Raw genomic sequence first — 19,840 nt, 5'->3', positions numbered from 1 at the left:
CAGAAAGAAGCAAGAAAACAGGCAAAGTGAATGTACAGTCCTTGGATAATAAGACTTGGGTACCTAGAAATCTGTAATCTTGAGGTGAACTAATTTATTGCAAGATTAACTGTTCATATACAGCTTCCCTAATTCAGAGTTCTCCTGCTCCCACCCCCTCAAAGACATTCGCTATCCTACTCAGAAATGGAAAACCTGGGAGGGGAAAGGGGCAGTGTTGCACCCTCCCTGCCAGGTTCATCTCAAGAACCTTAGTCTGCATTTGCTGTACAAAATTGCTGCAAAGATGTGCTTAATGGGTTAAAACACCTGCATATTGCTGCAATGAGAAATACTCACTTTTTAGTTGTTCCATTTCCAATGCCCAGATCTGTTACAAAACAAGAAATAAACAATTGGAAGCTGCCCATTCATTTATTTCAATTATCCAAAGAGTTGGTACTGTAAACTTTACATAAACTCTACTTACTGCCCACAAGATTGGCTAAAGATGAATCCAGATCATCCAACACTAACTTGTTAGGTGGACCTTTTGAAGTTGGAAGACTCTGGTTTTGAGAGGCCACTGTCGGTTTTAGGAGTCCACCTAATTCATCAAACCCTTTAAGAAAAGCCAAGTGGTATTAAATGCAATGGAATCCATATCAATGTAGCATGAGACATCTTAAAATCAGTATTTTTAAAGTCTAAATGGTATAAAGCTGCAATTATTGTTGTTACTGTTATTTTGCAGTGGAGAAATGGAAAATCCATACATTCAGCACCCAAGATCCAAAAAGAAATGGTAAGAGCACTGGCAGCAGCAGGAAAACATTGACTGATTGCATTCATATGCTGTCTTTCTGCCACAGAAGTCAAGGCAAAGTTGGTGGCCCTTTCAGGGCCCTGGCCTAGTCTTCCTTGCTGTTTCAGTAAAATGTCTCAAGCAACAATACAGATTTATTGTAACGTAAGCTTTTGTGGATGAGAAACTACTTTATCAGATTTCTGAAAAGGTTGAGGCATCACAGGAAGTTGTCCATGAAAGCTTAATCCAAAACAAATGCATTAACCCGTTTTATCAAGCCAAAAGATCCAAACAGCTTTTTAAAGGCTGGCACCAAATATTCTATCACCCAGTGTGATTTTTGTGCATCTTTGAGCAGTATTTTAAAAAGGGTACTTTAAAAAAAAAGAAAGGAAGACTTACCACCAGAATCCACAGGTACATTTGAAGTTTTGTTGCCAAACACAGACTCAAAGTCAACATTAAGGCCTGCTGAGGGCTGCGATGGAGCAACAGGAGACTGGGTGAACCCTACAAACAAGACATTTAAAAAGAGCTTATTTATATGCAGTAAGTGAAATCTCAACTTGCATGTAAGTAGCAGCTCTATAGTCATCAAAGGATTATGGGCATTCAGACATTGAAAAGGAGCCTGCAAAGAAAGCTTTCCTTGCAGAACTGCATGTTACTGCAACTTGAGAGGAATAACCCATGAGGCAAGAACTGATGGACTCAAGTTTGCATGTTGCATATAGGCAAGGAGCCACAACACGCCCCCCAAAGGCACTGGAGTAGGCTTCACAGCAAGAGTTCTGCAGTACTAGTAAGCCTTTCCAGTTTCAGCCCTTTAAGGCAGAATTTTTCAAAACTAGATGGCCTGGTGCAGTTATTCAATTTTGTCACTGCTATACTATCTGAGAGCAGATTTATTTTGAAGCGATAATAGACTCCTAGTTTCCTATTTCAGTTCAATACTTGCAAAATAGCCACCTCTGGGATTGAGTTGTATTCAAAATCACTCACTGGTGCTCCCAACTCTTTCCACCCTATCCCCCACTCCCCATTTTCAGACATTTTCCCAGGCACATAAATTGCTACATCCCAAAAATATCAATGGGACTTAGGACCTACATATCACCTACTTTAGTCCTGAGGATTCTGAATAAAATGCCCATAAGCACGGTCAGGCACGTGTTTTAAAATTCATTTCCACCTGGCACCAATTTGACCTATTTTGCTTTTTAGAGACTTGAGAACTTCTTGCTAAAATGGATAGATTTTTTTAAAAAAACAACCTCATGTAGTTGCAGTATTACATGAATGCTTATAGCTACTTCAGCACTGAAAGCAACATGTAGCAGCTACCAGTTTCTTTAGGCAGAATGCTAAAGCTGCATATAGCACCAGGCTTCCTCATTTTATTACAACACACTATACTGCTAAAATCCTATACAGGCTGTCTGCTCCAGAAGGCTCCCCTAATCAGATCAGTACCGTGCAACAGAAGAAATGGGAAACATAAAGGTGGACTAAGGTGGCAAGGGATTGAAATACAAATTTATTATATAAACATATGGTCCTTTTAACATCTCGTATACTGTAAGCAACTCTGGTTGCTCCCCCAGCCTAGTTTATAAAGCTGTAGATAGCACAAAAGAGAGACACTAAAGTCATTACAGGACGCAGCATTTTTCCCTACAAAGGAAAACTGAAGACAGTTTAGAAGAAACAACACGGGCACAATAGAATTTAATAGCGATGAACAGTATTGACCAGCAGAACACTGGAACTTAGGCACTGACTATAGCATGAGAGGCAGCCAGTGAAATTTCAGCAGATTCAGGATAAAAGGCAAAACGCAACAGAATTTGTTATAACAAGATGCATCAGTTCTCATTACTGGCTATCGATAATCAAGACAGAAATGGATCAAACTTCAATGAGGAACAAGGGGTGGTCATCACTACTATGCTCTTGCTTGTGAGCATGCCAAGAGGGACTTGATGGACCTTTGATCTGATCCAAATGGTCCTTAGGTTCTTAAGACTGGAACATGTATTACGCTAGCACTGTGATGGCTAAATCAAAAACAGCACTGGGCACTGTTCCACAAGGAACCTGTTGCACTAAGTACAGTTGGCCCATTTCAGAGAGAGCAGTGCATGCTTGCAAGGACAAGGACAAGGACACACACACACACCACTTAATGAGAAGACCAATGTGCCTGTTTCATGGGATCAATGTTTGCAAAGTTCTTATAAATAAAGCTAAAACATTTCCAGGATAAAAGAAAATAAAGACAGTGGCTTTCAGTTATAATGTCATGCTGGGTGCTTTAGAAGTGCTCCCGCCAAATCGCTGTCAATTGCCACTCGTTTCAATCTGTGATTTTCTATGAACAAAAAGTGATACAGTGAAAAAACTGATTAAAGCAGTCTTTAGATTTGCAACCTTTTCAGCAAGGACAGGCTAAGCTATTTTTAAAAACAAGCTGGACCCATTTTGATGCATCAGTTTTGGAATTATTTTTAAGTGTTGATCAGCTGATGAAATGCATACAACTCTCCAGCTTGCTTACAAACTGAAATGGGCATGTCTGCATAATTTTACCCAAGTTTACATAACTAAACCAAGTTCCTGGGCTTCAAAAGCCTTTTACCTACCTCCAAATAGGCCAGCTACAGTTGAGGGCTCACTGCGGAAATGGGAAGCGTTAGGAGGATAAGCTTGAGGACCACAAAAAGAATCTGATAAAGGCGTAGGAAGCAGAAGAGCAAAGAAGGAACAGTTACAGAGAGAAAGGAACAGGACACTCTTATCTGCTTAACCAATTATTTGGACACTAAGTTAAGACAACAACTACGTGACCTATAACACACACACAAGCAATCTAGCAACAACTTCTAAAAAAAAGGGAAGATTTTACACTATCTAAAGACAGGGGGGGAAACATCATCAAATGCCATGTTTTACACCTCTGAAAACAAGCAAGTGTAAAACCCTCAAGGCATTTGTATTATACCTGAAGTAAAGTGACAGAGCTGAAAAGTGGATGCATATTTGGTTTCCACAAAGGGGTTTGATTCAGTAAATGGATTGAAGCGATCTAGAGAACCAGAAAGAGTTAAATCGAAAGTCATACGATGACATGGTAATCTTAGAATTTACGCTTCTGGAGGTCAAATTGTGCCACATCTAGCTTGGAATGGAAACTCCATGTGGCCAAGGGCGCATAGCTGGACATAATTACCCCATGGACTGCATACTGAACACTGTAGGTAGGGCAACTCTATATGTGGCTCATTTAGATGAGCAACACTGTAGTTGATATGCCTGTAGCAAAGGCTTGCCTACTTTTAGGGGGGAACTGTCCCCAATTCAGTAACCTCTGGGTGTTGTTTTTGTTGTTGTTTTACAAATATTAGATAAAACAATAAGGCTGGGAAGGAATATAAAGTCTCCTCTCTCCGCCCTCAATCCCTAAGTAGTTGCCCATCTGAATTTACACAGCTACCACTGCACTACATTCTGTAGGTCATGTATTTACAACTGGGAAGGGAACTCAAACTGTCATTAGGTAATAGCTCATTTGTTTTATCTTTCTTTTCTCTCTTTTGAAAATCCTAAATTTGCCCACAATAGTCTGATAGTTAAGAGAAAGGGAAAAGCCAGTCAGATGGTACATTACCAACGAACATCTCATGAGTTGGTGTCCTAGAAGTGAAAGTGGGTAGTACGTCAGAAGAGACAGAGAGGTGATCGCTAGATTTTGTGAGGAAAGGATTTAGGCTTGGAACGGCATCATCAACAGCGTCAGCGGTAGAAGTGAAAGGATCTGTGCAGTCCAAGCAGAGCAAGAAGGAGAAGAAGAGGAATAGGGGTGGGGGACCAGGTTAGCTGTGCATTAGTAATCAGGAACAGCATAAGCAGTTCTGTAAGTCAGTTTTGCTTTAAGAGTATCAGTTTGCATTTCCCGCCCCCCCAACACCTACATAAATGGCTTATTGGCAAGAGGTAACAGGCATTCTCTAAGTTATCCTGATTCAGGTATTTTCTGAAAAGGACACTGTCTTAATACTCTGGTCTCTGGAAGTCAGAATCCACCGACAACATACTGCACAACACCTTTGATATAGAAGAATCCCTTCAGTGCAGTGCCTCTAACTTGGATCATCCACCCCCAGCCCCTGGGCTTTTCCCAAGACTTGCCATGAGCCCTCGCTATGCCCATACAATTTCCTTTCTTAAATGCCTTTTTATCTCTCAAGTTCTAAAAAAAAACCTTCCTGTTTTGACTTCTGGGCTCAGTTCACACACCATGGTAAACCATAGTTAACAGTTATGCACAGATCACTCCAACTTCACCCCCTCCCTCGCAGAAGCAACAAACCATGATCCCTGGCTCAACCAACTGGGGATTGTGGCTTGTTTCACTTAAACAAAACACAACTGGTAAGTCAAGAACAAACCTTGATTTAACATTGCGGTTTGTAGAAAAGCAAGCCACCATCTCTGGTATGGAAGCAACACTAAGGGGTCATGGTTTGCTGCTCCTGCATGCACTGGGGGAGGAGCAAAGCAGGAGCCACCTGCCCATTCATGGTAAACTATTAACTATGGTTTAACATGGTGTGATAAAGCTGCTAGAGAATTAATATTTAGGCTAAAGTCATGCAGCCCTCACTCAGTTAAAAACACATGTGATGGCACAGGCTTCACTATGAGAAGGAGAAGAGTTAACTCGGCTAACCCAACCTCTCCTTTGGTCTTCATTGCTATTACTAAGCGGATGTTTTTTTATCCCTGATTGCCTCTGAAACAGTATTTAGTGGCCCAACCAGCTCTCTTTACTAGATAGGATGGTGAGGAAATTAGGTGTGGGATGAACAAGACTGCAGACAAAACAAGACATCAGACCCCCCCCCCCCAAAAATGTAGTTTGTACTAAAGGTTTTCTGTAAGGTAGTAATTTTGAGTTTTTTTCTAATCAGTCAACCAGAAGACCAAATAAATATATAAGCAAATACATCCAGCTAAACCTTGTCTAAACTATCTCCCTGTTCAGTGTGTAGAAGTAAAGCTGTTTCCAGCCTGCTGTGTTCAGTTTCTGGAGTCTTACCGCAGCCCTCTCCACTTTCTCTTATTTCTGACTGAAGCCTTAAATTTGCCAAGCGTGCTCCAACTCTAACCAACCAAAACCCACTCAAACTTGCTTCCACTCTCCTTCAAACTCTTGGCCAATCATAAGGGCAGTAGAGTTTTGTTTAAATTTCTGTTTCCCGTAATTTGTTATGTTTCTTTCCTCTCTCACATTTCTGTTTCCTGGGCTGTACTTTACCTTCCAGGTCAGAACCACCTCTCAAAACTATTTTCTGATACCCCCAAAACAAGATGTAAAACAGCTGAGAAGTTTACTTCCTGCACAATAGTAATGAAAAACAAATTGCCAATCACAGCTATAGGACAGGGGTGCGAAACCTCAGGCCTGGAGGACAAATGTAGCGCTCTGGGTGTCTCTCCTCAATCCTCAGGACTCTGTCCATGCTGTGCCATACCACCACACCTCTGCTGCACCCTCCTCAAATACTTTTGCCTGGCTGAAAAGTGGTCATGAGCTGTGATGATGTTCGCTGAAATGAAGAGATGTGTGCATACACAAAGAAACCTCTTTGTGGCTATTGCAGCTGACTGCACAATGGCAAGAGCCACATTTGTCGGCCCACCCACTGCTGCTTCTGGCCCCGCAAAGGTTGTCCATGACAGAATATGGCCCTTGGGCTCAAAAGATTTCCCACTCCTGCTGTACGGATTACATTTAAGTAGAACTTCTTTATCAAGTGATTTTAAAAAAAGGGGGGGGGGGGAGAAGCCTGAACATGGTCTACCATCTTCTGAAAGAAAAACCCAGAAAAGCAGGCTTACATTCTTCATACAGAAAATTCTACCCATTTCTAAATAATTCTAGTTAACGTTTTCAGCAAGGATTTGTCTACAAAAACAGAATATGCTTATTCTACTTCAGCAACCACAAGCATGAACGAAGCTACCAGAAAAACATGTCTACCATCTTGCCTGGCCCTCCACTATCCCACAAAATATTTTGCGGCCAGAGAAAAAGAGTGCAAGGCTGTCAAAGCTATGAACAAGAAAGGACAAGTATTAAAGGCAACATGGCCAAATTACTGCATATACTTCCGGGGGGTGGGGCAGGGGACATGATAGAAGGTGCATTGCTGCAAGAAGGCTCGTTTGAGGGAATGAAGCCCCAACATGAGCAACTTTGACTAGTACACAGATGCCTTGGCCATGGTTTTAACTTTGGAAAGGCAGCATACAAATAAAATGATCGATAGATATTACATTGGGGTGTGTGTGTGTTGAGGTATTACCCAACATATTAAATACATCTGAATGCCTTAAGCAACCGAAAAGTTCAACACGGTAGGTCACATCTTATGCACGTTTGACTTGTGTGATTTTAGCCATACACACATGAAGGCAGGTTTGTTGAAACTGTGCAAGTTAAATCCAAGGAAGGTGGAGAGCTCTTTTGTGTCAGGGGTGGCCCAGCATGTAAGGAGCTTCTAAGCTATCTGCCTTTGGAGGCAAGGCCTGTGCAATGCACCAGCTCTGGGATGTTCACATAAGATTTTACAGGAAATCAGATGGCCCTGCAAGCATTTCAAATTAGTGTTTGCAGAGCAAAGGCGAATCATTCTGATACTCTGGACTTCGCTCCATAGTCCAGACTTACCTGAAATCAAGCCTCACAATAACTCACAATGACTACAAAGATACAACTATGATTGGGGCTAAACAGGAAACGAAGTTAAGCTATGCGCTATGATACACCATGTTTTGTTTCCAATCCTTCAAAATACGGTGTGAAGAATTATCTGTCCCAGACATTTTTTTAAAAAATCTTTTTACCTAATTTAACAAGGCAGGAAAGCTTAAGAGTCTATGAAATATTACTGATGGTTATGAGTGACTATGAAGTAAACAAAACTGGGATTTAACTGTGAGTTTCTTACCTCCCCAGGTCCCTCCTACTTGTTGCGCAGAGGATATAGGATGCACAGACGGATGAAAGGTTGGCTGCAAATCAAGGAGGTCATTTGGCAGCTTTGATGTACTATGGAAACAGATGAGGGCAACTATCAAAGACTTGAGCAACATTGCCTTTCTTTCATAAAACTTAGCAAAGCTATTCAAACTATCATAGTGTTTTCCTAAATGGAATGTGTGTGCATGCATGAAATGTGGCAGAATTTAGCTCACTGGATATCCAAGGCCAGGATCAAAAGGAGGCATCAACATGCCCAGAGGGATTGACTTTTTCCTTTTGGAACCGCAGCCACCCCCATCTCTTTCCAGTATCAAAGGCAGCCTGCTGTAAGGTATTATTTGGAAGGAGGGGGGCATACCACTGGAGTGACGAAAGCACAATGACTCCCTGGGCTCATCAAATTAGTTGTGTGGTTCTTCACATGCTAGCACAGGTTTATTGCTCCTACTAGTTGCATTAAATATATAGCACAAGTGGGAGATTCACACAGATACTTAGGAGGTTTCATTTGCCAATAATTCTTCTGTTTTTAAAGGCTATGCTGCAAGTTTTGCAGGTTGCAGAAATGCAGATGTAATGAAGCATTCATTTGGTTGGGCTAAACTCATGTTTATTTTTGCTGCTTACAGTCAAAGCAACAGTACACACAGTCATTTCGTGAGGTCCCACCACGCAAACCATTCTGGGTATCAGACTGCATCAACAGTACACTGACTGTTGTACTGTTCTTCTCCAGCACTTCTATAACAAAGCAGTGCTCATAGGTCAAGTCCACAATTGCTGGTGATGGTATCCATGTGGCACCAGAACACACAATGCTTTTCACTGCAATCAATTTCATACTAAAACTCCAGTTTTACATCTTTTTGAGAGGCCTAATAGAGTTTAGAGCAGTGCTACTCAAAGTGGTGGTCCACGGACTGGTGCCAGTCCATGACCCATCAGCTGCCAATCCCCAGTGACCACCACAGCCCAGGTTAGATGGGAAGCTAAAGGGACCAAATATGGTACCAGTCCCTGGCGAATTGGAGGTGGTCCACCACATGAGATAGCTTGAGAAGCACTGATCTAGAGAATACATGTGTGTTTGCACAATGGGGCATCTCATACTTTTGCAGCTCATCAATGCTGGATCAGCAGTGTGCACTGAATATTGTTAACGCCTGCCCATAACCTGTTTAATACAAAAACAAAAAATCCAAAATCCTAAGGATCTTTAATTGCATAGGACAGTTTATACTGACAGGCCCAGGTATTGCATGCAGGCTGTGACACTGTTAAAAGATGTAGCTCTGGACCACTGAAAAAACCCCTACAAATTACAGCATAGTTCTACTTTTTCCTGATAAGGCAAGAGTGTCCTGAGCAGTTGCATACTTAAGAATTCAAGCATCACTGCCTTTCTTATACATTTATCCAGGATGTTTGGCTTATTCTCCCTTGGCACTAGATAAACGAACCTTATGGTTAGCTTATGTCAAAGCCAAAGAGCTACACAATAAATAAAATCTACAGAACAGTCTCATTTTAAGGATGTACTCTGGCTAGAAACATTTCCCCCCAATTATGAGCAGTTCTGACATACATCAAGGGCATACCTGTTTGAAGAACTAGGCGTGGAAAAAATGTCAATGGCTGGTGTAGTCATTATGCTTCCTGCTGCATTAGACACAGGAGAAGAGGCTGTTGTTAAGGAGTTATGAGGTTTCTTTGCAAGTTCTTTTAGACGTTGTTCCTGATGGGAAATAAAGACAATTTTTAAAAACAAAGGGTTTTTTTGCTTAGGCAGTTGATAAAGTTAAGCAGAACAAAGCCCTCAAATAGCTCTATTAAGACCTCTAAAAGGGGGCAGGCAAACTACAAATGAGCAACAGTGTACATTGTTGTGGTTTTACATTTTCTTATAAATGGTTCTCTGTATGACCCAGTAGTCCACTACCACAAAAAATGCAGGCTAAAGGCTTTGAAAATAATAATTCTATATTCTACTTCTAATTTCATTCTCTCGTGTGTGTGTGTGTGTGTGTGTGTGTGTGTGTATGTATGTATGTGTGTGTGTGTGTGTGTGTGTGTGTATATATATATATATATATATATATATATATATATATATATATATCCCAACTTTAAGAGACAGAAAGCTTGTTCCAACCACCCAAGTATTCATAGGCAGCTTTTAAATGAATGTCAACAAGCCATCCTTGTCAACTGTGATCCACTGTCTTATATACACAGCCTGCTTTTTCGTCTTTGAACACTGTATATACTAAGGGTGGGAAATCTTTTTCCATACAGTGGTGAGTGTGGTCAGACACACAGCTCCCTCTATCCAGGCAAGCAAGAGGTATTATCCTAATTCAAAAGCACAAGCAATAGGGGAGGATGCAGAGCAAGGCAAGTGGAGGGTGTGACCTGGAGGGGATGGCAGAGTTCAGAGCTAGACAGAGAGCTTTGAGGTCCCTCCTACTTGCTGTGCAACCATTAGGCAGCCTATATACCACACTCAGTAGAAAGGAAAAATCATGCCCACCTTTAAAGCTTTTAAACGTGCCTGCTCTTCCTCTAGTGCGGCTTGTTTTTCCCTTTCATCTACTTTGGTGAGCGACAGGCCGGTGCTTGCGAGGGAGGAGACAGCATTGGAAAGAGTGGTAGCCCTAGGAAAAGTTGACAGAAGGAAACCTGGCAGTTATACAGACGACACAACAGAGAAAGATGCTCAACAGAACTCCGCTTTGTTTTTTCCCAACCTATAAATATACAAGACTCTTTTTTCTTTTGTAGACTTAACCCTGGGAAGCAGATTTTGCCTGTGTTTCTGTACAGATTGTACATATTTGACGGAAGGGCAATTTGATGGAAACAGCCATGCTCCGTCTATTTCAGGATTCAGCTTATTCACAATGGAATGTGCCCCACTTGGCCTGATTGTACAAACAGAAAGTCAAAGCAGCACACAATCTCTAGAACTTCCGAGAGATAAAATGACATAGCGATGTTAGACACCACTTCGGTCTAGCCTAGATCACATGCATTTTCCTTACTGGTCCTGAAGTCTAGAAGCTATATCAGTTCATTTTAAAGTGTGTGACCAATGCTATATTGGTGACAAAGGCAAGAGAAAGCTGCTGCCACAACCTTCTGCACTGCTGTTGTGGTTGGTTTGCAGAGATAAGCAGGTTGAGTTCTTCCAGCAGTTGCAGGCTGCATCCAGCCAAGTCATGCAGCATATCCTGCCTTGCCTTCCAATGAGCTCAGGGAAGAGCAACGGCGGAAGAAGATTGGAAAAAATTTAAAGACTATTTAAAGAAATATTCTAAAATCAGTGAATGCTAGATTGATGTTGAATGAGAAAAATAGGGGTTAATAGCGATAATGGTTAAGTGGAAGAATCTGAACAATTTGTATAATCAATTTGAAAAAAAGGGAGGGATTTGCTAATTAACTATTTCGACATGAGAATGCAGAAAGGGGAGGTACGAGGAAGTCGGGAGAGTAAGGACCATGAAATTAAGAGCCTGAAACTATACGTGTTGTATGTTTTCTTTATTGTCTTGTCTTTTTTGTTATGGATGGAAAACTAAATAAAAATCATTTTGAAAAAAAAAACAATGAGCTCAAGGTGGCATGCATGGTTCTCCCTCCCTCTTCTTATGCTAGCAACCCAGTGAGGCAGGTTAGGCTGAAAGACTGACTGGTCAAGGTCACCCAGGGATTTGAACCCTGGCTGAATCTTGGTCTCCCAGGTCCCAGCTTGAAACTCAAACCATTACACTTTAGATTTGCTGAAATCAGCTGGTGTTAATTATATCACCTATTACATTTATATTTGATGTTTGGGAAAACGTAAATGGCCACGTAGGAAATCTTCAAATTTGGAAATAACAGAGGGTGTTGTGTTACCATGACTGCACCCAGATAAGAACACCTGAACAAGTAACATTCTTTAGATTTTTACAAATAAGGACACATGTGAAGCATATTTGAGGAATCTTCAAGCATTGCCCAACATATGGTGCCAACTACAAGGAGAATTTAAAACATGCCTGCTTGCAGCAGTAGAGTCTTTGATTTTCTTTCCTTCTAAGGAGGCTAAGTGCTGTTCCAATGCATCAAGAAGGCTGCTTGGTGCCTACAAAAGAAAATCAGTAGCCTTTGAGAAATTAAAGGCAAAAAATGTCAGGTCCTCCAGTCACAAAGAATTCAACAATAAGCAGGTAAATACAGGCAGCAGCTCTTAACAGCACCATCGCCAAAATTTTATTTAAAATGCTGCATGGTACATGTGGCCCTAGACTGCTCATTAAAAAAAAAAAAACAACCATCTATGCATTGAAGAGAAATACAAAAGGACAGCACAAGGAAAAAATGGCACATTCATGAATGAATAGTCACTCTATGTTCCAAGGGTAAAATTTGAAAGCAGCTACTAAGCCACATAAACATGTTAATGCACTATTAATCTTTGCCAACCTGAATTAGTATTTTGGGTGCAAATGCTTATATAGACAGCTGCACCTCTATTACAGAATTTAAACTGATTTAAAATTTAGCAACCTACTGCTTCAAAGTATAGTAGTTTAGCAAGGATCATTAGCTTTGAAACAGAGCAACTGAGAAACGTTCTGAAGTCTGACGATGGAACCAACAACAGATTCAAGCCCCATTTTTTAAAAAAACCCTCCAATTTAAGAACATGGTAACAACCAATTAAAGCATTAGTGATTACACCAAGGTTTTCTGATTATGAAAGGCCAAACGGACATGCATGACAAATGCATAAAATCATCTACCTGAGAAAGATCTGGTATGTCTCCTCTGTCTATCCCCACTTGCTGTAACAACAAATAGATTTAATAAGATATAGGCCTTAACCATGTTTGGCTAAAGACAGGATGAAGAAAGCACAATGAAGGTAACATGAAAGGGGGAAAAAGGCTGTTCTACACACTATGAAGGATCGTATCACTCAAGAAAAAACCTGTAAAGAAAAATATAAACTTGCTTACTTTAGTGTGTCAACGGTATATATCAATAACGCCCAAAGCAGCCAAGGTCATTTTTAATGATGTTGTCAAAAACACGTGCATAGAGATTTTACCAGCTCTGCAGTCCTTCACTTTTTGTGTCATATGATATAGAAGGGGATGAAGAGCCTCTTTTCGGAAGAATAAGTGATCAAAATCTATCCTGGCCAGAGTTACTAGGAATGGCCTTTTGTTTACAATACAGTTTATTTCAGCAATGGAATAAGCAAAGTTAATGCTAATAAAACAGGTTTCCTCTTGGACTCCTGACGGCTTGGAACTACAATCCTAGTCAAATTGCAAGCTTGTGCACACCCCTTTGCTGCTGCCATCAAGACTGCCCCTTTACATTAAGAGCAACCTACAAAGAACTGCAGAAGGAAACAGGGAGCAGGGCAGAGAACTTATGAGAACCTTTGCCACTCATTCTTTCCCCAAAGCAATGAGCTGAATGTGTGTGTCGGAGGGTGCATGTGAGACTGAGCTCAGAACAAACATTCTCTGTGACCCAACTCACCACGCACTGCACCTTAGTTGCAGAAATAGGCTGGAGCTTCTTCTACAGCTGTGGCAATGGGAGGCAGGAGGGCCCAGGAAAAAAAGCAAGTGGAAAGGTCATTTTATCCCCATCTGCAGTGTTATTAAGGGGAAGGGGAGAGAGCTCCAAGCTCAACTTTTTGTCCCAGGTGATGTGAGGATGCATACACAACACTTGCCAGCAAATGCTTTTGAGTTTTTTTTAGGGGGTGGGGAGAGCTGGATATCACAATAGATATAGTCCAGGAATGACTAGCCTTCTTTGGTCTGAGGGCAGCATTTATTGTTGGCAACCCTCTAAAGGGCTGCATGCCAGCAGTGGGCACAGCCAAAACAAAAAGTGGGAATGGTTAAAGTTTCATCCTTTTGCATGTCAACACTGCTAGTAAGTCAAAGCACTGCAGAAACAGGAAGGAGCATTCCCTCCTGTTTCTAGAGTGCTTTGACATGCTAACTGTGGTGGTACAGGAGGAGAAAAGTTACCACCAAATATGCTGTGGGCTAGCATTTCAAGCAGCTTTGTGGGCCTGAGGTGGACTATGGGCTTACAACCCCTGATATAGACCCTCTTCTCCCCTAAGTATCCCATTTGTCCCTTCAAAACCCATTCATTGTCACTGAAGCTTAGAAACAGCATTACACATATTAAGCTAATGCAAGATGGAACAACTCTCCACCCCAAAACATGAGTATACTTTTTCCATGTGAGGAATTATCTAAGAAAGGCATGCAGGGATGAAACTTGTGCATCCTTTCATTCAATATGTAACAGCCCAAAATACTTGGCTGTACACCACCACAAGGCTGATATTCACGCACATTACTTGGTGTCATATGATCAATCTCCTAGGCAGTTCAGAATGAACCAATATTCTCCCCGCACCCTAACTTAGAGTGGATGGGTCTTCAGCTCACTTTAAGCATTCTAGCTCAAAAATATTGATCACCATTTGCTCTCCATAAAACTCTCATTAATAGCATTTAGTCATTTTGAATGATGGCAGAACTGAATGGACCAGTAAGTTTTACCTCTGCAACTTTGAGAAACTCAGAAATCCTTGTCATTCTAGTCAGAAACTTCTTATATATGTCAAGGCCTTCTTTGCATTGATTCTTTTTCATGTCAAAGTATTTTTCTACAAAATAAAAGAGAATTTAAAAAATAAGAGTCATCAATGTGTTTGTTTACAGTTTAATAGTGCTGATGTCATTTAAACAAAATGCTAAACCATTACAAGAATTACCCTAGCCACCTCCTTGGTTTGCACATTACCCCCTCCTCTGGTGCAGCCACAAGGAGATTTGAAGCTTATTTTTTTTATTAATTGCAGTTTGGTGTGTCACCCCAAACCCTCAACTGTTGTTAATATTAATGATGGTTAGTGAAAAACCCCCAGCTTGGACAGCATGACAAACTGCAGTTAATCTGAAATTGAAGCAAAAGCTTCTAAAGTTCTCAGTGCAGCCAAGCTGGTTTTTTCTTTTTTCTTTTTTTGGAGAGGGGTGAGTGTGCAAGCCTGGGCTAAGTTCATTTTTGCCAACCTCAGCTATGGCTCACTCTAATATCCAAACCAGCCAAATGAGTAAACCAGTCACAAAGATCAGAGGTGTTTGCCAAGCAAATGGATAACCTTCACCCTTCACCAAACTCTTCTTCACTCTGTCATGTGTTTATGTTTAGGCTCAGGAGCTGGAGATAACATGCAGGAACAGCAGTTTCAAAGTAAGACATAGTAGGAAGCCTCAAGTTCTCAGACTGAAGTAAAAGTTAGAATCATAAGTCTATAGTTATAGTTAGAAAGTAAAACCCTGCATTTGCAAAGGCTGCATTTAAGTCACTCTAGACATATTACTGAAGAACGACACCTAAACATTAGGAAGAACTTCCTGACAGCAAGAGCTGTTCGACAGTGGAATTTGCTGCCAAGGAGTGTGGTGGAGTCTCCTTCTTTGGAGGTCTTTAAGCAGAGGCTTCACAACCATATGTCAGGAGTGCTCTGGTGGTGTTTCCTGCTTGGCAAGGGGTTGGACTCGATGGCTCTTGTGGTCTCTTCCAACTCTATGATTCTATGACAGCATGTTAAGAATTTGCACTAAAGAACAACTCCTCTTACTCAAGCCTGATTTTGTTAACGGTGACCATTTCCCTGGAGCAGGCAGAAAACCAGACACCAAAAAGTGATTGCAATGTGACTCCTTCAGTCCAGAAATCTATTTTACAGTGAATGCACAAAATAGAGGGTGTCAACAGCCAGAAGGGAATGGTATTAATCTTGTGCAAATCTAGTGAGTGTCAAAATTGTGGAGTTACTGAATGAAATTTTCAGTGTTCACAGACTAAACTCAAGCAAGTTTATTTATTTACATTCACACACTTTGGGATTTATTTACTTTTACTTTCACCTATTTGGCAAGAGTTTGTCAGCATTTGTTGTATAGTAGTAGTATACCAAGCTTTATCCAAATATCTCAGGGTGATTCACAGCATAAAAATGTGGGGAAAACCCAGAGTGTACATAAAACTAAAACAAAACAATAACCACCCCCTCTCACAATGATTATGATTTCAGATAGAAATTAAATATTCAACATGGTGTAGAAGGGACAGGCAAACTAGGAAAATTTTCCTCAACAAAATATAAACCAAAAAAAAATCCCAAGGTTATTCTAATGTTGTGAATGAGCATGTTCTGCTGCATGCTGCACCACAATCCTCATTTTACTTTACAGCAACCATTCATGTTATAAGCAATGCATGAGAACCACAGTGGCCTACCAAGTACTAGTAAGTAGCTTCAACTTTTTTACTGGCTCAACTTTCATTCCTGTATGGACAACCCAATGCATAAAGATTTAGCAGGTAGGTACATACTGTATACCAAAGTGAATATAATAATAATGGCACAACTGGGCCATACCGTACCATGCACTAATCTTATTGCAGATACATTGCATGAAGAATCTAAGAACAGCCCTGCCGAATCAAACCAAAGGTCCATCTACCCTAGCATCCTATTTCCAACAGCAGCTAAACAACTGTCTCTGAGAAGCCCACAAATTATAGCACGAAGAAAATAGCTCTTTCCCATTGTTGCTCTTGTTGACTGCCCCAGTCCTTTTCAACTGCAGCCTGAAAGCTGGAAATACTTCAGGTGAAACATTTTTACCTTCAAAGATTAAGTGCTTCAGCTGCTATATTTCTGCTGCTTGGGACGCCATTAAAGAGAAGCAGGCGCATACAAAGGAGTTGCCTACCCATGCCTAACAGGATTCACTGTTTATTTGTACAAATGCATATATGACTGCCACACACTAACTTTCCCGTATCAACTCCAGCATTTCCTCTTCACATTGTATGTGGGACAAACCCTATTCAGAAGCACAAAGGAATGCCTAGCCGACTCCACTCTCCTCTGGAGGTATGGCAGCTCTCCATGAGGAAGTGTAAAGTATTCCAACCCACAAATTCCACTTATGAAAGCCGCCCTAAGGAGAGAGTGCCAAAAGCTAAATTAGTTAACAAAATTGTCACCTTCCCTAAGATCCAAAGAGAAAATTGTCAGCTTTGCAGATTGGTTGTGTGGTAGCTGGACAAGAAAATTATAGTTCAAGCAAGTCATTTTTCATGCCAAAAATACTCCAGACTAGCTTGCGTTTAGGCACCTACATATTTCTGTTTACATGTAAAGAGAAGCAGCTCTTTAAGGCAGTTTAAAATTGTCTTGCAGGAAGTCAAAACAAAGATCACTGTCTTGCCTACTAAGTACAATGAAGAGATGTAAAAAAAGTAGTATTTACCCAACAGGTTAATAATCCCTTCATTATACGCTGCAAAGAGTCTAATGGCATCTTTGAAGAGAAGCATGAAGGCAGCATTAATTACACCATTTGTAAGTTCATTGCTGTTGACCTGCCGGTGAGAAGAAAAAAATTAGTTTAATTTGAAAAAACATCCACAGCTATCTCCTGTCTTCAGTATGCAGGGCAAAGATCGGTCTTGCCTTTTGACATTGTGCACTATAAATTTGTGACACGACAACCTGGTGAAATAAAGGCTTTGGGAACTCTGCAGCAGTTGCACAAGACTTAAAAACATGCAAGCGGCTTTCCAAGTGACAAGGGGGTGTGCCAGTGACCCCCAACTATCATGCAGGTGCTGGGGAAAGTTGCTACTGTAGTTGGTGCTCTCAGTTCCTATCAGAATATCTGTTTATTGCTACCAAGAGAACATATAGTTTAAGATATTTAGCGTTTGCCAACTCAGAAAAATTACCGCTTGCATCACCAACACATATTAGAACCAAACATTTTTTTTCTCATAGGAGACTAAATTTGAACATTTTTTTTACTGCCTTTATCCAGAAAGGGCAGGAATATAAACAGGGCATTTATAAGGCATTAAGAGGTAGTGTTTTATGAAACCAGGAGTAGGTAGTCTAGCCTTTATCAACGCCATAACTAAAACACTTACATTGAAATCAAGAAGTGCATCCATCTGGTTTTGTATTATTGGTACTGTTTTTAGGAGTTTCTCAGTATTCATAGTCCTCATGACTCCATCAGCACTAAGAGAAAGGGGAAGTGAGAAACACATCAGTAAGCAAAACATATTTGGCATGATGCACAGAGAGATGGCTGACACAGGGTGTTCCGCTCTTCTCCCTCCCCTTTTCCCTGCCCCTGCAACCTATGTGCATGCATAAAAGCAATAGGCCAGACCGGTAAGGATAATAGGAGGCCTCTCGCTCTCTGCCCAGTCCATGGAATTTGTCTGAACACAACAGGGAAAACTGGATGTCTTGCCCCAACTTCCAGCCCCAGGAGTTGGGGGAGTGGGCCTGCAAGGAGAACTCCCATGGGATTTCTGGCCTTTTGACTCTAGGTGTAAATGGTTTGGGGGAAGGGGGGCTTAGTGCTAATGCCGGCAAGCTTTGCAGTTTCATTTGGATGTTAAGTTATTGGATATTGGTAACTTCATGTTTAGATATGCAAGGCATTTTAAAATATTTTAAATCATTGTGTAGTCGTATGCTACAGTGATTGTATTTGTGAGTTAAACTACTTAACTCACTCCTACTCTAGGTTTTTAAGCAGGGGTTGGATGACCATCTGTCACGGATGTTTTAACTGAGATTCTTAAAACTCAAAAGTATTGCATGGGGGGGGGGGTGTTGGACTAAATGACCCTTGGCGTCCCTCCCAGCTCTGATTCTATGATTTTATGATTCTACTTGCTGTGAAAGCAAGCAAGAAGATCAACAGCAAGAGAAACATTACTAAGTTGAGAGTAACTCAAGAGCTATCCAAGTTCCTAAGTGTCTCAGTCAAGTTTTTAAGGGTGTGTCATTACTATTAAACATTTTAGACTCAAAGGAACAAAAATGGCAAAACAGAATTCTACTGATCTTTCTATTTTTTTATACTTTTAATATCAGTCATTTCAAATTTTCAAGAACACAGAAGTCACAAGACCTTTGAACTACTTTCAGTACAAGTTGTATCCGCTGGTGTCCAATGAAATCACTGTGTGAGTTGTTCTGCTTGCGCAAAGGAACTTCTCCTCCTGTCCCTCTCAACCCCTCAAATCTACTCTGCCCTTAGGTAATAATGCTTATGAACTTCCCATAAAGCAGTGAATAGTCACTGTTAAAGCAGTATGATGGACTAGATTGACATCTGGTCTGACACAGCAAGACTCTTACGTTCATATCACATGCTGCCTTTTAAACTTTCCAAAGTTTCAAAAGAAATTTGACACACAGCACAGATCATTGCTGTTAAAATAACACAAATCTAAAACTTCCTTGCGCGTGTAGAACTAGTCACATAGTTGACTGCAATCGCAAGTGATTACAGACGCAGGGCTGGCAGAGACAGGATAAAAGCCTGATAGCACAAGGTACAGGGATGGGAGCAAAGGGCTGGACTTCTATGGAAATGCAGATGCTACTGGTGAAGAGCTTTTGGAATGTTTCTTCTCCCAGACTACTTGACAAAACACCAGCATTTAAAAGCTCATTCAAATACGCTCCATAATGTTGACTCCCTCTAGTATATACTTTTGAGTTTTAAGAATTTTATATCCAAAAATCTTTTCGAAGACTGCCTTCCTTTCTCAGCCTTCATCAACTTAAAAGCCCTTGCTGCCAGCTTAAAAATAAAAAAAAATATATTGAGCTTCCAACTTCAAGTCCAGAATTACTTCTTAATTAAACTTGCTTGTCACTTGGCACTTTTAACTGTCAAATTTAATATGACTGTTTTGACAAAATGTGTTTTGTGGAAGCTGCAAAACTCACTGCAGTTATTTAGATCAGCACTACATCAACCCTCTGATCTGCAAAGTTCTTCCTTTCCCAAAAGCACACACACATGCACACAGCCTTCTAATTAAAAAAAACATATGAATAAAAAACACCTGGGAACCAAATCATTACCTAGCTG

At 40.8% G+C, this 19,840-nt stretch overlaps 1 protein-coding gene across 14 annotated transcripts in view; it reads right to left on the bottom strand.

Moving 5' to 3' along the window:
* The window catches only part of PICALM (phosphatidylinositol binding clathrin assembly protein), a 72,554-nt gene that overhangs the window by 15,210 nt on the left and 37,504 nt on the right, over positions 1-19,840 (bottom strand). For 6 of the 14 annotated variants that reach the window (XM_083736631.1, XM_083736633.1, XM_083736625.1 and 3 more), the window contains exons 5-17: positions 17,868-17,961; positions 17,195-17,306; positions 14,426-14,532; positions 12,626-12,667; positions 11,879-11,964; positions 10,366-10,489; positions 9,434-9,570; positions 7,801-7,901; positions 4,455-4,601; positions 3,430-3,513; positions 1,190-1,297; positions 470-601; positions 340-370 (exon numbers count right to left, since the gene is read on the bottom strand). In XM_083736631.1, the coding sequence (XP_083592757.1) occupies positions 340-370; positions 470-601; positions 1,190-1,297; positions 3,430-3,513; positions 4,455-4,601; positions 7,801-7,901; positions 9,434-9,570; positions 10,366-10,489; positions 11,879-11,964; positions 12,626-12,667; positions 14,426-14,532; positions 17,195-17,306; positions 17,868-17,961 (1,305 nt within the window). The remainder of the gene's footprint in view (positions 1-339; positions 371-469; positions 602-1,189; positions 1,298-3,429; positions 3,514-4,454; positions 4,602-7,800; positions 7,902-9,433; positions 9,571-10,365; positions 10,490-11,878; positions 11,965-12,625; positions 12,668-14,425; positions 14,533-17,194; positions 17,307-17,867; positions 17,962-19,840) is intronic. The other 8 variants (XM_083736634.1, XM_083736638.1, XM_083736635.1 and 5 more) reach the window with 2 other exon arrangements.

Source organism: Podarcis gaigeae (genome assembly GCF_964106915.1).
Source record: "Podarcis gaigeae genome assembly, chromosome: 4".
Classification (NCBI taxonomy): Eukaryota; Metazoa; Chordata; class Lepidosauria; order Squamata; family Lacertidae; genus Podarcis; species Podarcis gaigeae.
The sequence above is the reverse complement of the archived record's forward strand: the minus strand, read 5'-3'. Positions and strand labels throughout refer to the sequence as shown.